The sequence below is a fragment of the Lepisosteus platostomus genome, chromosome 21 (assembly GCF_059453375.1).
Source record: "Lepisosteus platostomus isolate fLepPlt1 chromosome 21, fLepPlt1.hap1, whole genome shotgun sequence".
NCBI classification, from domain to species: domain Eukaryota; kingdom Metazoa; phylum Chordata; class Actinopteri; order Semionotiformes; family Lepisosteidae; genus Lepisosteus; species Lepisosteus platostomus.
This window is the reverse complement of record NC_142631.1, coordinates 9,927,869-9,945,761: the sequence shown is the minus strand read 5'-3', so window position 1 is coordinate 9,945,761 and position 17,893 is coordinate 9,927,869. Positions and strand designations below refer to the sequence as shown.

The following is a 17,893-nucleotide window of genomic DNA, read 5'->3' as shown; positions in this document are numbered from 1 at the left end:
ACACACAACAAAACATACAGTACAACACACAAGTTACTCTATGTACAGTATTTACAGACAAGGTGTTTCAGATGCCTAACATCCTAATCACCCAGAAACCCCCCCAGATTTCTACTAAGTATGAAACTCTTAAATAATGCCTCTCTCTGACAAGGTTCAAACACTTAGCTCCGGTCAGGTTTTTATGGATGATCATGAGATGATCATGGCACGAGCTTCAAGCTCCAACTCCTCCGGACTCATGTCACTCCTATCTCTTCTCCTTCTTTCTTATTCTTGTTGTCTCTCTCTGCTCTAAATGTGATCTTATATTGTGTGTTTCTGTACTCCTCATTGACAATCATTAACCCACAACTTACCTAGGTATACTAAGTTAAGTATAAATGGTTGCTGATCAAGGGACCACCACATCTTAACAAACAACCTCTCTACTTTGAAGTTAAGTGTTTACTCTGCCAAGTGTCATGAACTGTATCTAAAATCTAAGAGACACTTTTCAGTCACCTAAAGCTGTATGTACAATATGTTAATATTTCTCATGTTGAAAGGTGTTTTCAGCTCCTGCCCAGTTTCATAAGCAGTATGTAATCAGAGACATAGAAAATTAAACTAATTTACCAAGAGATCCCTTAAGCACTGTTTGTTTGGAGCTAGAGGCTATGCTACATTTTTTTCCTTTTTAGAAAAAATGATAGAAGTCATTGTTACTGAGATGCATAATACATCTGCTTGTCATTCGTAACATGAAAGGTTAATTTTTCATTTGGTCTTTAGAAGAATGAAATTTTGACTTCCAGCTGTCATTGATGATCTGTCAGGTCTCATGAAAGTGCAGTGGAAATGCTCTCCGTGCTGAGAGTTGGAAAATGGACTTTATTTTTGGTGCATCTGTGCAGAAGATTGTTTAGCCCCAGCTGCTATATAGATTAATACATCATCAGCAATCAGGCCTTAGATTGATTTGAATTTGAAGTATTTGTGGGATAATTTTGTGTTTTGTGTCATATTCTTAAAAATGGCTCTGAAAATATTTGACACTGTCCCCACACTGCTCATTTGTCTTTATCTACCGGTAAATGTGCACAGATGTTCAGTCAAGACCTGCAACACGTTTGACCTGTTGATATGTTGCAGTTGTGTTCAGCAACTAATGACTGTCAACTAATCAGCATCAAATAACCTGCGTTTTATATTTTGGCACTTCACTTCAACTTTTATATTACTCTTGAAATCGAAATATTTCAAGCTATTAAGTGGAGGGGAGTCCCCATTACCTGTAAAGCGCTTTGAGTGGAGTGTCCAGAAAAGCGCTATATAAGTGTAAGCAATTATTATTATTATTATTATTATTATTATTATTATTATTATTATTATTAAGACCCTGAACAAGATGAGGTGGTAGCTGTTTCTGTCAATGAGTGTTGGTTCAAACAATGGCCAATGATTGGGATCATTTGTTCCTCCCTCCATCAGCTTCTTGACAGAACCATCCACGTTTCCACAATCCTCCTTGTTTTAAAAACCCATAGTTTATTTTGTTCAGAAAGCTTCACATAACAGTGATTTTGTTAACAAATAGGAGAGAACAGTCTGTCTGGGTACTTTACACATGAAATACCTTTTTCTCCATTTACTGTCGATCACTCCCTCTCAAATTTCCTTCTCCTTCCCTCCCTCAAGCACTTTATCAATGGTGTTCCTTATCTAGACAGCATGACACCCTAACCATTTGATCATTGTCAATTATCCCCATGGCCTGGGCCAGCACTGCGCATTCATTTAACACCAGATAACAGTTTGATTAACGGTTGCCTCTTTGTGCCCTGAGAGCTAACAAAGACCTCCAGCTCAGTGAGCCATTTAAATACCTGCTTATCTCTACAAGCCGACAGTGAAGACATCAGCCAGCCCTCTCGACAGCTATTACCGGTAGCACTCCCAGCTTTCCTTAAGCACCAGCCTCTTGGGACTTTGCCAGATTAATATAGTGGACCCTCACTTAGCTTTTTCAGTGCACATTTCTTCTGCTTAGAAACGTGAGTCTTGACTTATTGTATTGCTCTCTCCTTCAATGTTAGACAAACAGCAGCAGGGAATAGCAGTGCCTAGAGATCTGGACTCTGGACTAGAGGGTCATGGATGCTAATCTCTGGTGGGATGATGCTGTGGTACTCTTGAACAAGGCACTTTGCTCAGATTGCTGCAATGTCTTGTATGAATGCATACATTTCTAGGTTATCACTATAAATTGTAATTTGTCCTCTTGATTTATCTGGTTAAATAAAAGATTTAGAAAAATACATAATAACACATAATCTAAGCTTTTGCACCTATAGTATCTTAGGATAACTTTAACCCTATTGTTTGACTCCTAATATACAAACAGTAAAATCTGTATAATATACAATTTAGTCTTAAAACATCTGTCTTCCAGGTTCATACAAATTCATAACATTGACAAAGACAGATGGTTAAACATTTGTTACAAGTCTAATATCTTTATTTGTTTAAGGTGGATGTTCCTAAGTAGAAACCTTTTTTGATTCACCAGTTTTGTTTTAATTATGGCAACAACAAATTTTCAAGCGATACCTTTGGCAGAATTATTTTATACTTCAAATGGTGAAGGCAGTCTTTTAAAGTGATTTGTCGTTGAGACCTTGTATTATGATTGCTACATAGTTAAACATTATTTAGGAACAAGTAAATGTTTATTCCATGCTGAAAAGTGAAGAAAAGAAAAACAATGTTTCGGCTGTGGAATCTTCTTCAGTTGTGTCCAGAAGGCTCCACAGCGGAAACGTTGCTTCTTTTATTATTTTGTTCAGCATGGAGTAAACCTTTACTTGTTCCTTTGCAGCCTACGCATGCTGACACGGCTACCTACTAAAAATATTTAAAAATTTAGATTTTAGATCCTACAAATGTAAAATTTAGATTTTAGATCCTGGTGTCCTAAATATTACTTGTAGTAACACAGTCTATAGCAATAGTCTTTGCTAAGTATTCATAAAGAAGCAGTTCATTAAGCAATTTTCTTGGAGTTTTTGTGTAGTTTCTTTCTCTTTGCTAAATGGTATTGCAAAAAACTCAGAAATCAGATTTACAACATAGTATGAGGAATGAGCTCTGATTTTGATCAACATCCATAATATGATTAGTGGGATGTGGTGTGCAATCTTGTATTTTTTTCCCACTGTAAAGGCGTTATAATGCCTTCAGATAGACACCCACTGCCTTTCAGACTGTTCTTGGAGACAGATTTGAGCAGGCAGTGAGACTGAGCTGCAACTATTTGATTCATCTATTGAGGCACAAGGACAGTGAGTGGCTTGGCTGAGTAGGTGCTAAAAGTGTATCACTGAGTTACTCAACCTGCTTGCTTATGCAAGGTCACATTGCCTTCAGCTCTCTTTTTGGAAGACGTCAGGTTATTGCCCATGCATTGCAAATGCCTAATGCATTTTTAGATTGATGGATTGTAATTAGCTGGACTCATTTACAATTTGTAGAATTGCAGTTTATTTGCCCATTTCCTTTTTAGATGAGTGACGAGATAACTTATTCTAGCTGTAGAGATTTGTGAACAAAATAGAAATGTACTGCACAACAACTCAAATCTAACACTGTTTGAAATGGCTTTAATTCCTTGACAAGGGCATACTAAACGTGGAAGCCACTAAAATTCTATAATACAGCTTTGAATAATCTGACTGCATAAGACAGTGGATAGTTAGTGGCCATGTACTCAGATTTTGCAGTGCTCTCTTGTACTGTAAAATAGACTTTAAAAATCATGGTTCTGTTGGCTCATCATGTGTGATTTTGCTCTGAATTTCCTGAGCTATGTGCTTAATAGGTTAAACCTGCGTGTTCTCTGTGGTTTGCATTACTTCATTAAGTCATGGAGCTTAACTTTATAGTTTTTTTTTATCAGTAACATGATCAAAAGCTGTTGATGTATGAGGAAGAGTTAAAGGTTTTTGTTCTTTCCCCAGTGATGAAATTATACCAGCTGGTCACGGGCTTTAATCATCTGTTAAATGAAGCCGTCAGAATAGACAAATAGTTGGCTTCAGCAGCTCGCCCACATAAGATCTGTGAGCAGAGCTTTTGCAGCATGATCCCATCTCTTTGTTAATGATGGACTACGAGCTGGCAGATTGCTTTGCAAGGGGGGGTTAATAGGTTGGTCAGTCTAAATGGGGGGGGGTATTTTGAAACGACAAAATCAAACCAAAACCTGCTACCTTTTTCTGCTGTCTGAAAAGACAAGCTATTTGATGTCAGAGCATCATAGGTTGGTATCCCTTCGTAGTTCTTAGGCAAAGCACTGTGATGTTAAAACATCATGTACCATGTTTGTTTTCCGTAGTAGACTAATTCCTCATTAAAAAAGGTTTTGACAGCAGGATGCTTTTGATAAGTTTTTGCATATTTAATGTCTTAGTGCCAAACACACAAGGGGGGGGTAGTTGTTGTTTATTTTAGATGTGGTAATAAAGACTTTTTTTGTCGTATCTGCATTTGTTTTCCTCTCCATGTACCATAACAAATAAAAGTTATCATTCCTTTGTCTAGAGGTTCTTTACCCACCTTATCAAACCATAATTACATATTTATGAAACATAGCCAAGCAGAATGAAAATGAGATCTGTGATGGCTTGTTTATTGAATGTAATTAAAAAATATTTTTTTCTGCCACTGTTCCCACTATGGAAGCCAGGTGCTTTTAGTCCCTGTCATCTTTCTGCATTTTTCCCATTCCATTTAATGGGCCTTATTCCAGTGAAGAGTTAACACCGTTTCTTGAGACTGCTTCGTGCCCATTTTTTAATAAACAAAGGTGGAAAAAAATGAAAAAAACCCCACCTTCAACACTAATTTCAGCTGCGGTCAGAGCTAGTTTTGGATCTTATTAAAACACTGCCGCACTGTCACATTTTCACGTCCTCTTGTTCAATCACAACATGTAGAAACTTGTTTAAACCCAAATTAGTTTCCACTGTGGAGCAAGTCCGATCTCATTCGCTTTCTCATAACCCTGATTTATGAGAATCGGGCCCAGAAAATACCACGGACCCTGAGCTCCTCGGCTGGTATTTAAAAATTAATTAACCCCCTGACTACACAGCCACATACAGTACATTCCTTATTGCCTTCCCTGCTCCCACCTTCATGTGTTGTCTTCTCAGCTTCCAGAAAGTCTTTGGCAGAGTGCTTTGAAATGTCAGTTACATGATAGACATGCTGTATTCTCTTAGTTTTGCTCCTCCTTTTTCCCTCCCGTGATGGATGTTCCTGGCTCTGACAAAAAAGGCGTAGTAAGTAAATTATGGAATAAACGCAGTTCCTGGTTAAATTGTACCTACGTATCAATCAATGCCACGGTTTTCTATTCCTGTTCAGGCGGGGTGGAGGTTAAGGACTGAGAGGAAGGAGGGTTAGTGTTATTGGGGATTGACCCAGTTGTTATACATTGCATTTAATATATTTGCTCATTTTTCTCTGTGATTAAAAAATATGTACCTGAAAAAGAGTAAAGATTGACAGCATGTTTATGCCACATATGCAAGTTCAGAGGGTTCTCCTAATGCAGGGTTCCTTGAGGGATTTGTTTAAAATGCTGCACTAAGTTTGAATTAGATCAAAACTGTGCCCCGCCAACTAATAGCACAATCCAAACCCATTACTTGGTGGCAGGATTCCACTGGATAGATATAAGAAGCATCTGGTGTTCAAAGATTGGGCATGACTGAATTTGTTTGGATTTCAGTGTTGGCAGGTGGGTAAAGGTTTTGATTTAATCTGGACCTTAGTTACTGCTGCTACCACATGCCCCCCACAGTTTGTCCAAATTGCCAGCAGAACTGTTTTACAGCCTGTCTGGAGATGAGACTGTGAACTATCCAAAGTATTTAAAATTATATATATATATTTTTTACTTCTATCAGTTGGATGAAATCAAAGAAAATGTGAAGGTCATTGTGAGAAAAATGTTCATTGAGCACAGTTTGTCTTCAAGCAAGTGGGTTCTGGAAATTGTATGAATATATTCCACATCTGTATTGATGATTAAATTCAAAATGCTGTACCTGGCAGGCAGCCCTAGAGTTTTCTTTTCCAGACTGATACAACACCGATAAAATAATTCTATGGGACTGGAGTGATTTATTGTAGTCAACATGTATGAAAATATCAAATGGATGCATGACACAGTTAAAAGTAAAATATAATTTAGAAGCATTGTATTAATTCCTCTCATTCAGCCTACGTTGCTAAATGATGATTCAATTTTGCACTCTACCTCTCAATAGCTAGTTGAGTCAATGTCTGTTTTTGGAACAAGAATCAAAGTTTGAATCATTTTCTTTTGCCAAAATTTTCCACAACTGTTAATCTTAATTTTGACACTAGAAACTATCACTTGTCAGCACATTATTTGGAGTGACTTGTCATTTGCAGATTAGCACATAGGCTGGGAGTAAAACAAAGAAAATAAGATGGTTGTTTCTTCACTGCAGCCATCTTTAAAGCCATTTCTTTTGTCTGACCACAAATGCTGAAGGGATACCTTCTTTGACCATGTACTGGTGTCCAGGTCCTGGAAGAGTCACTCATGGTGTTCAATTTATGTCTCATCACAAAAGGCATTGAGCCAAAGCTCTTCTTTACTGAAGGAGTCCTGTTCACACACGTCTGTTGTTCTCATTCAATGAGTAATGAGATGGGTGTCTGGGAGGCATACAACTTGCTAAAATGAAAGAGAAGAATGAATATCTGTTTTGTCCCTCAGACTTCATTCAGTGGACCAGAAGGTTAACTGCTATTTTAGGCTGGAAGTTCTGCAGTGAGTTTACTTCACTCATTGTGATATACTTGTGCTAGGCCATGCAAACAATATTTAGACGTCACTCATTACAGGGTCTTTTTTTCTTTTTCTTCTTTTACAGTATGTTTTTTTTCCCCCCACCCTTTCCATTGTCATCCTTATCCTCCAAATCCTTTCCATTGCTCTTACAGACAAAAACGGAAAAACGAATTTCACTTACATGGTCAATGTGTATATATCTCATTTTAATATATATACACTGGGTCTTTTTTATTTTGTGGTAGAACACCAAGTTTGCGTTTTTTATTAGTTTACCAAATATCCATCGGAACCTCAAAAAACATTTTAAGAAACATTTTTACGAAAATAAAATACAGCGATTTTGGATATTGATTAATTGCTTTTGGTGTGAATTTCAGGTTCTCACTATGTAACATTGGAATGACTATGTTGCGTAAGCATTGAATTGCCTCATTAGTGAGAGTGTTATCGGGGACAGGTGATGAGTTTAACCTGTTAGATGTCAAGCTTGGTAAATATAAAGAACAACTCTGAAAGGAAATAATATGTCTGACTTATAACAAAAAGAATGCCTTCGTGCTACTGATATGTTAGAGCCTGACGAAGTCGGCTCACTGCTACTTACCATCTGGGGTGTTCACAGCCAGTAACTTCTAACTTGACAGGACATTACAGCCACAAACACAGTCTGTTGATATTAGACCCAGATCTGGGAGGCCATGAGTCATGGTGTCCAGAAGCAGTTAACCATCACACCTGATGCAGAATAAGTCTAGTTTGTACAGAACTCCATCAGTAGTGACTGGCAAGTGGCAGCCTGACTGTACTGTAATGAGCAAGCCCTGGAACCTCACTTGCTGTCTGTCCTTCCTGTGAGCTTCTGCTAATGTGACAGCATTCCAGCAGGGTGCACCTTCCTCAGGTTCTCACAAATTTACCAATAATGGCCTCTTAATAATCCCCATCTATGAATTGGTTTCATCATTCTGTTCTCCTCCCCACTGAGAGCTGATGTGTGGGGAGCGTACTGGTGCACTTTTGCTGCCGTCATATCATCCAAGTGGGTGCTGGTGGACCAGAATCCCCATTACCTAAAAAGCAATAGATGATTTGCAGTTGTCTGCATTTTGTTATTCTCTGATATTTGCTCTGTAATTCTGTATACAACTGTACTGTCTGATACTTATACTGCTAATGACTTTGTCACGGTTACATGGCAAGCAGAGAACCTTATAGTAGACTTTATCCAGTAAAGTCACTGCTCGTATTTTTGTGAGTAGTTGTAACAAGACATGGTATGAGATTACAAGCATTTTATATTTTTAGTGGTTTATTATAGTGCATTACAAAAACCCAATTAAGCGATGTTAAACTGCATTTAATTTCTTCATGTGACATTTGACAGACCTGTATATATTTCTTTGCATATACGTAGTATGGGTAAGTTTACTCTCATCTGTACTGCTTTTCTGCCTTTCCTGACCATTCCGTCTTTGGCATGTAGAATACTTTCAAATGTTTTCTTGCAAAGAAAGTTTAAGAGACAAAAGTAAGTTAGACAATTTGTCTCTGTTACGATCTGCCTGATCAGAATGGCAATCAAACAACAGAGATCACCTCCCATCATCCCCTTATTGGTCTCCAATGGAGCTCCATGTCTTTTCCATTCTGTTTGATCTTGACAGTAATTATGCTACCAGTGTCCTTTGTCAGCGTTTAAGCACCCGCTGCTCGTATGTTGCCGGATGCCCTTCTTTTTAATTTAGAGCTCTGCTGCAGATAACACATTCAGCTGTCAGCCCTTGGATCTTTTCTCATTTTCTCATCTTTTTCCCCATTGAAAGATTCTACCTGCACATTGCTGTTTATTGCCAATCCCCCTCCCCCCCCAAAAAAAAAAAAACTCTGCTGTTGTGCTGTTTGAATACATGTATACTTTAAGCCTTCCCAAGGACGTCAGCTAACATTTTACTGATCAGTCTAACACTTCCCAGAGCGAGAGAAACCCGCACAGGAGAAGGAGAATGAACGAGTAGTCAGGCCATCATCTGGCACTAATTGAATAGAATTGGTAGCAGGAGACCAGAGCATGTGCCAGGGATTATAAAGCTGAATGAAGATAATGACAGTCTTTCTGGCTCTGTGGCTCAACATACTAAGGGAACCCCCGATGTTTTGGCTTTCTCTGTAATGTGAGTTTTCCCCCCCTTTATCACACAATAAAAAAACAAAACAAAATGTTGGCAGGAGTTCTTGCAACTTGGACTTCTGAGACATCTGTCACCTGTAATATTTTACCTGCACAGTGGTCAATTTTGGAATTGCACAATGCAAGAATGTTTTGAATGGGGATTTGGCATGTCCTGCAGATTCAGGGCCATGCCCCAGCCCTGCTGGAGAGTAAACACTGAAACCTCTGCTGTTTGTCTCTGTAATGCCTGTCCTGCACAAAATGCAGCTCGAACTTTTGTCGTCTTCCATGTCGCTGCTGGGCGTTTGGTGGAAGACCAATTGTGAAGTTGTTCCATGCAAAGTATTAATTTCAAAACTGCAGCTGGTGGTGTTTCATATCGGCTCTCAGCATCCCTGGGTGTAAACTCCTGGTTTGAGATTCAGACTTTGCAAACTAGCCTCATTAGCTGTGAAGGAGCTGCGATTAATTAAAATAATTTAATGTTATCGCACCCGCTTTGGTCAGCCAGATTTAAACCGGGGGAGTGCTCTACCGTCTGCTGCTCGTTCTGTTAAGCATTACCAGTACAGTGGATGTGGGCTAATTAGGAGAAGAGGTGGAATATTTTAATAGCAATTAACAGGCTACGGATTTATTTAAGCTCTAATTGAAGGGTTCTGTGTTGAAGCGAGGAAACCGATACAGAGCCTGAATAGTGAATCAGACTGTGGGGAAACGGGTGCAGCATACTGACGATTTAGTAATTAGCTGGAATCAAGCTGGCCACCTGTTTACTGACTGGTTAGCCCCAGGAATATTGACTCTATGAATGCTGTATAACTATTCAGTGATTATTTTGCATTCAGTATGCTAAAGGAAATGTTGTATTTACATTTATTTTGGGGGTAAAAGGACAGACATGTGGGCAGGGATTATTCCTTGGAAGTATTGTCATGTCCTAGATTTGCAAGTCTCAAGTGAGCATAGATTCCTAAGATTTGTGTACGTGCAGCTGACTTTTTATTTAATGTTGTTATGCTTGTCATTGGTTCTGTTTCCATTAACTGGTAAATACTCATCAGAGTCCATTTTAAAAGCTTCCACGATATATGTATCCCATCCTATTTCTTTTTTTAAAATAGCATTAGAAATACTTTTTATTGACATTCTTCAGTTTATTAATCATCTCAGCCAACCAGTACGGCTCTTACTCCAGCACAGTGGAAACATAGACGTCATGGGTGAGTCTTGTGAATCAGGTGCTGTCATTCTCTACTTGTGTTCGTCAGTAGTGCAGACAGTCTTGAAGGGAGGACTGATGCAGAACACCACGGATTGAAGTGCAGGCCCAGCTCCAGCCAGCCCCGACAGCACTCAAACAGTGGTGCACTGCTGCTTGGGGAAATCCTGGTCACAGTTAGCTAATAGGCTAGCCCAGGTCTCGATTATATGGCTATATCTGTACTCCATTGGGAGCTTGGAGGAAACTGTCTACTCTGTCTAAAAGGTGCACATGGAAGCCAAGTTATTTGCCAAGCAGAATCCATTATCTAGAATTGTAAAAATATAGGAAATTTAAATTTTATGCAAACAAGTTAAAACAATATCTTAATTAATAATTAATAACAATCAATAATGATTAATAAAAAATAAAATAAAGCCATAACAGGAAGTGCAATGCAGAAACTGCACTGGGCTATTGAAATAGTAATATTTAATGCGGTGTAGAGAAAGACTACAATGAAGGCAGCCTAGTGTGTGCTCCATTTCTAGTGAACAGCAGCAGTAAGATTTTTTGTTTTTGTTTTTATTTGTCGTTATCTACTTTTCCAGTCACTGGTGGGCTTGCACCCGTATTTTTTTGTAACTCTTTGCTTCAACACACCGTCTTCTTCTGCATATGTTAGTGGGGTCAGCAGGGGGTGCTCACCCTTCGGTCCATGTGGGTCCTAATGCCCCATCACTATACTGCAAACAGGCACCGTCCTGACTCTCTGTGGTCATTAAAAATCCCAAGGCGTTTCTCTAAAAGAGTAGGGGTTTTACCCCGGCGTCCTGGGCAAATTTCCCATTGGCCCTCACCAATCATGGCCTCCTAATAATCCCCATCTATGAATTGGCTTCATTACTCTGCTCTCCTCCCCACTGATAGCTGATGTGTGGTGAGCGTTCTGGCGCACTATGGCTACCGTCGCATCATCCAGGTGGATGCTGCACATTGGTGGTGGTGGTGGAGGGGAGTCCCCATTACCTCTAAAGCGCTTTGAGTGGACTGTCCAGAAAAGCGCTATATAAGTGTAAGCAATTATTATGAATTATTATTTGTATATTCTGAGACAAAAACATCTTCCCATGAGAAAGCCCAGAAAGTTTGTAGCATTTCAGCCACTTTGCTTTAACTGCATAATATCAGCAACATCAAAAGCAAAAAAAACAATCCACAAAAATATGGAAATTGGAAGCCACTGATGATTTTAAAACACTTTTGGAGCCTCTAGGCAAGACTTCACTGCTTCAGGCCAGGAGTCAGAGAACCGTTTGATTTCGGATGGTGGCGATTGAAATTCCACTGGCCTGCGTGGCTCTGATTCTGTTAAGTATGTTATTTGTCTCTGTCAGAACCCTGTACTGCAGTATAGATCTATACCTGTTACAATGACATTGCTTTCCTGCCTCCACTAAATTACAAGTTGATTAAATGATGACACAGGCATGTTAAAAAAAAATCCTGACACTTCCTTTTTTTCTTAGCTTGTCTCCTCCGTGTTTTATTACTTAGATCATCTCGGTAAGTGGGGGTTTAGGGTTATTTGTGAAGCAAAATGGTGGCACACTATGTCCATACTGCAAAACAACTGGTTTGTACCATACTTAATGATTTGGTACTATGGGTAAATCCACTCAATACAATGCACTCTAGAGCTGGGGTGCCCAACCTTTTTTTAACGCAAGATCTACAATTTCATTTGCCAGCCCTGCGTGATCTACCAGGGTGAATTTGAAGCTCTGATATAGGAAAAACAGACTGTGATCAGTAAAATAATGATACCCATCACTAATATGACAGCATATCAAAGCAAGTGACTCATGCTACAGTGAACAAGTAATGTTCCCCATTTTAGAAAAAAATAATATCCTATCTTAATGTGAGCATTGGCACTGAGAAGCTTGCTTGAGAACACTTGTAATTTTTTTTTGAACGTTTTGACATTGCTGATCATGTCGGTGACATTTTTATTTTGTCCCTGCAGCTCGACATTCAGCTCATTCAGCAGTTCAGTCGAGTCTGTGAGGAATGCTAAATCCAGAAGCCACTGGTCATCCTCTAATTGGGCATATTCACCGTGTTTAGACGACTTGAGATTTCAGGCAGCAGCTGTCTGAACCTCGCCAAAAATGTCCGTTTTTGAAATCTCCAAACAGCAAGTCAGCAGCCTCATCACTTTCATTATTACTTCTCGATCCCTGAATGACTTTTTGTGTTTAGCCAAGACGTGGCTCACACAGAATGATGCGATGATTGCCGCTTTTCCTCTTGTAATAGGCCTCGTTAAAAAAAAAACGACTGCTGCTAATTGAGTTTTAAATTTTTCAACTTTTCTTTTACGTAACTCACTTTTAGAGGAAAAGTCCACATCATACGTTTTGTGTGCAGTTTTGAAATGTTCTATATTTCCCTTCTGCGTGTAGACGCTAGCATTGCAGGTTTGAATCCGAAAGTACAAAATAATATTCACGCTCCCATTCCTTGTGGTAATGGTAAGTTTTCGGTCCTTTGCTTTATCATTTTCGCTCAAACACTACAGCTATCAAATAGGCAATCAAACTTAACAAACTGTTGGCGAATTTGTCACGGCCACTCTGTTTCGCTCCACCATGCACTGTAGCAAATGTGGGGTTCGTGCGGCAATAACCAAGAAAACATTCTTGGGTAGCACACACAACACTATTTACGGAGCTCCTGTAGCCTTTTTTCAGTGTCAGCCAGCACTCAGGGAAGAGACTTTTACAACCCGTTCGACAAGGGTTAAACACACACAAGGGCAGTAAAATGTATGACATTACATGCACAGATTTGAATGCATTTTTAGGCTATGGAAAAAAGTAAATAGTCAAGTAGCCCATTTATGGATCGATCGACTGGCAAGCACTCCTTGACTGGTTGGCTACCCTGCTCTGGAGTGTACTATTGATACAGGGATGCCAATGCATCTCCTTGTATATTTATATCAAGCACCACACATTGTGCACAGCACATTTTGGCCCTTTTTCTAATTATGAATAGATGATCTCCCTAAAATGTTTATTCATGATGATGGTAATATTAATGTCAGCATATTAATTTTTAATTACTATGGATTGAAATGTTTTCCACGTTTGGCCTCCATGCCAAAAATACTATTAATGCGTATAAAAGTGAGAGTCATCTACTTATTTTTTTATAAGGTAAGCTCCAGCTTATAAGAATCTATATCATGTTAATAAATATTGTAAACGTTATGAAAGTTAAGGACTGCAGCCACTTTCTCTCTGAGGTGCTGCTGAGTCTGTATTAATGATATTGCTTCCAATAATTTTATTCAATAGAATAAAACTTTTTACATAACATGAAGAAGAGAATGCTTTCAAGAGATTTTCAGCAAGTCATGTTTTAGAATGTGTTTATGAATAGTGATAATTATCGTATTGATTTTTTTATGTCTTATTAGTATAGTACTTCTAAATTCAGCTGGTTTTTCCAAACATGTTTTCATAAGTTAGCAGAAAAGACCAAGAAGTTGCAAAACCATGAACAGCCGTAATTTAAGTGTAAGCAAAAAACAATCTGAAACCATCACTAGATTTAGTAAAGTGGGTAGTTTGTTTTATGTCTCCAAGGGCTGCATGTAGCTCTCAGGCCACAGGTTGTCCTCCATTACACTAGCTCAATCATACTCTACTAATCTATTATTAATGCTAACTGTTAGCTGATATCGTTATACTCCCTGTTGTTATAACTTTTCTCTTGTGTATTTAACTTAAAAAAGATTTAGTTTCATTTATATTGTTGCAACAGTTCGTGAGCTTTTCAGCCCTTACATTGTGTTTTATATTTTTTAATTTAATTTAGTTAAAAGCAGTAACACCCTACTCTCTAGAGACTGCCTCTTTCACCAGTGTTGAATGAGCAGGTATTTCTCCAAAGTTGTGTGTTTTGTTCATTGCAGTATCTTCTGCCTGACCTGACCGGTCAGCATTTAAGAGCTGTAAGAAACAGATGTAAATGAACTGGCAGGCCAAGGGAGATTTGTCTAACATGTTCTATTCTGTTTTCTTTTCTTATCTTTCCAGTTGCAATACCATGCTGGTCTGGCATCTAGTCTTCTCAACCAGCAGTCCTTGAAGCGCTCTGCCAATCAGATGGGTGCCTCTGCCAAACGACGTCCGAAAGTTCAGCCTACCACCCTTGTCCTTCCTCCACAGTGAGTTTATACCAATCCATAGCTCCAAACAGATCCATACAGCGGGGTGCTCCAAAAGTTTGTAGAGGTGTGTTATCCATCCAGTTTCTAATTGCCTCATCTAATTCAGGGTCAGAGGCGGGAGTCAGCCTATTTCAGCAAGCAATGGACGCAAGCTGGGTTACACCTTGTATAGGATGCCTTTCCAGAGCAGAGCATGCACAGACCAAAGCACGCACACACTCGCACCTAGGGCCTGTTTTCCCAGTAGCCAATTAAACTACCAACATGTCTTTGGACTGTGGGGAGAACCCCTACGCTAACACAAGGAGAACAAACAAACCACTGGGCCACCATGTGAAAATACATTTTTTTGATTGTTTCTGAACCTGATCTGGAAGAAATAAATGACAAATCCTACAGAAATTCAACATTGCAGTCTGTCATTTTTCAGGAAAAGTACAATTTGAATAGCATGCTAGTCTGTTTGTTAAATACATATGCTGAGGGGTCACAAAACAGAATCTTTGATCTTGGAAATAAAAACAAACCTCCTGTGCATTGCCTCAGCTAGCCAGGGAGCCACTTTGAAAATTGCCCTGCCAAGGGTAAAATGGGCTTTTAATGTAAGATGAAAGTCAGTCAGGCTTGGAGAAGGTCTTGAGAATGGTCCACAGCTGTCAGTGTAGTCGACTAACAGAGAAACGCTGTGTTCATGTAGCCACTGAATTTGTTTCCTTTCAGTCTGTGTTTTGTGGTTTATACAGGGTCTGAACCCTCTTCCATCAAGATATGAGATCCAACATAATGGAAGAATGTGCTTCGGTTGTCTCAAGCACAGTGTTAGACATCTGCGAGAAGCAATCCTCTTTAATTGGAATACATGTCAAGTGCCAAGTCTGTGTGCTGTTAATGTTCTGCTGCAGTGTATGAAAGGAAGTACTCTTTTATATTAAACTTTGATTTTTAAAAAGATTCGAGGTGCAGCCATCTCAGGAAGAAACCCATGTCTCTTTGGGGTTTCGAATGAAGAAAATTTAAATGAGCTGCCACATTAATGCAGCATCAAACCCGTTTGCCAAAATGATTGACGTGTGCATTCTGTGGCGAGAACCGGAAAAACTTATTTTTCTTTTACCTGTCATGTTCATTGATCTTGCCTTTTGGGAGGTTTTTTTTTGTTCATTTTGTGTAACACGGAGATCATGCTGGTGAAGTACATTGCGATGCCACCTTTCTACTTATTGACAGAAGCAGAAGTTGTGTCACTATGGCATTGGCAGCTGTTGCTTTTTTTTAAATACTTCCGCTGTAGCTCTGTTATTGAACCTCCGGACAGCCAGGCTGCTCAGTCACTGATGGATGGCTGGGCTAGTGTGTGTTTGAGGAAATGGAATAAATGATGGGCCAAATAACCGAGCACATTATGTTATGATTCCGTAGTTGTGTATTGCTCAGCACCTCTCTGTCTAGCATCCGCTCAGATCTGCGGTGCCTTGAGCTCTTTCTCCCCCCTGCTGTTTCTGTAACGAGAGGACAGTCCTTCTGTTCTATAAACCCGGCTTTTGCCAGAGTCTGAGTCCAAGCCATGCACAAGTGATTTTGTAGTTAATTAAAAGAATGGGAGGAAGAATTAGCAGTTAATGACTGCTAACACTTTGACATCAGTTTTTGAAAAGGAGCAAAAAAAACATTTAACCTAACGAATGAAAAAGGGATATTAATGTTACAAGTGAAGTAATTCTATTTGTTGAAAATCTGTAATGCAGACCAAGCTGTTTCATTTGAAAATAAAATAAGGATGCTGAGAAAGTAGCCTCATTGCCTTTTTGACATCTCTCTCACTATGTCTCATTAGCACTGGTATAATTTTATTTCATTTTGAGTGGGATGCGACATGTGACTCACTTTTGGTCAAGTCCATTGTCTGAATGTGTCAGAGCAAGTATGATTTGTACGCATCTTGTTTTTTTAGATTACACAGGATGAATCCTGACCAGCTTCATTCACAACTTATAGCTCATTTTTTTATCACCTCCCATGATTTAACGTCACTATTAAATAATTATTGCTGACGTAAGAACTGCCCTTAAACAAGCAGTACATTAAAAGCAGGTGGATGAAAAAGGCCTCTAAACATTAACAGGTACGGGAATAGCTCCACAGCTGTATTGGATTGAGAAAAACATCATTGAATTGAAAAGAAAAGCAAGAAGCGGAAGATTGTATTGCGGAAATCATCATTGAATTAGAAAGAAAAGCAAGAAGACAAGTTTACATAACTTTAGAGTACATAGCTCTGTCTTCAGTAAAAAATCTTTTTAACAAGAAATAAAGGATAGAAAATCTCAGTATGTTCAAAGTGCTTGACATCCGCATTTGTTTGCCAACATGACTCATGAAAAACCTCAAATATAAGAAAATGCACCCTTGGGTAAGCTCTGCCCTTGTTTAAACGCCTCAGCTGGTTAATTTAAAATTAATGTCACATAGCTTTCATTCAAGGTAATATGGTGATGTATTTATCTGTGGGGGATTCCTTAATCCCTGGCACGTATTCCAAACGTGTATCTGTTATATCCATACGTCTGTTACATTTTCTAAACCACTTTATCCAGTACAGGGAATTGGGAGAAGCCGGAGCCTATCCCAGCAAGCAATGGGCGCAAGACAGGATATACCCTGGACAGGACACAGACCATCATGGGGCCACAAAGCAGGGGCAATTTTTTATAGAAGTCAATTATCTCAGCATGTCTGAAACCCATACAAACACGGGGAGAACATACACACTCCACACAGAAAGCACTCCACGTAGATTGCAGGAGTTGAACTCGGGGGCCCCTGCGCTATGAGGAAGCAATGCTGTTCCTCCATGCTGCCTATGTGTAATATCTCTGTGGTAACACTTTATTTGAATGTTGCCACATAAGGATTTCATAATCCCGTCGTAAATGCTTCATGTTATAACACATGCATAATGTTTTATAATTTAAGGTTTAGATAATATTCTTTCTGTTCGCAAACTGTAGGTTGTGGAGGCCAGCCTGGTGTGAACTTTGCTGCATGTAGCAGTTTTACTATACAGTTATGCAGATTTTTTTCTCTCTTCATACAGAACACATTCAAAATGCCTTAACCACTCACAGGTGAAAAACATTTGAATGTCTCTAGCATAATAGGCTCCTTCGTTCTTATGTAGTTATTGGCATATAAGGAGAAAAGTCTGCTCTGAAGCAAACACTTTTGGAATCCCTCCTGGAAATGTTTATTAACAGCTATTCTAGATAGCACAGCTTCCTTGTGCTGTGTTTAGTGTTAGTCTTGCACTGCTGGGCGATTTCTGTGATTGCCTGGTCTTGCACTTCCTGGTGACCATTCCAAATGCAAAGACGGAGAAAAGCTTAATGTGTTTCTGAAATTGCT

The 17,893-nt window shown here is 39.1% G+C and overlaps 1 protein-coding gene across 1 annotated transcript in view; it reads left to right on the top strand.

Moving 5' to 3' along the window:
* med27 (mediator complex subunit 27) overlaps positions 1–17,893 on the top strand; it is a 90,716-nt gene that overhangs the window by 29,081 nt on the left and 43,742 nt on the right. The window contains exon 3 of the mRNA XM_088614638.1: positions 14,358–14,488. Coding sequence (XP_088470764.1) covers positions 14,358–14,488 — 131 coding nt within the window. The remainder of the gene's footprint in view (positions 1–14,357; positions 14,489–17,893) is intronic.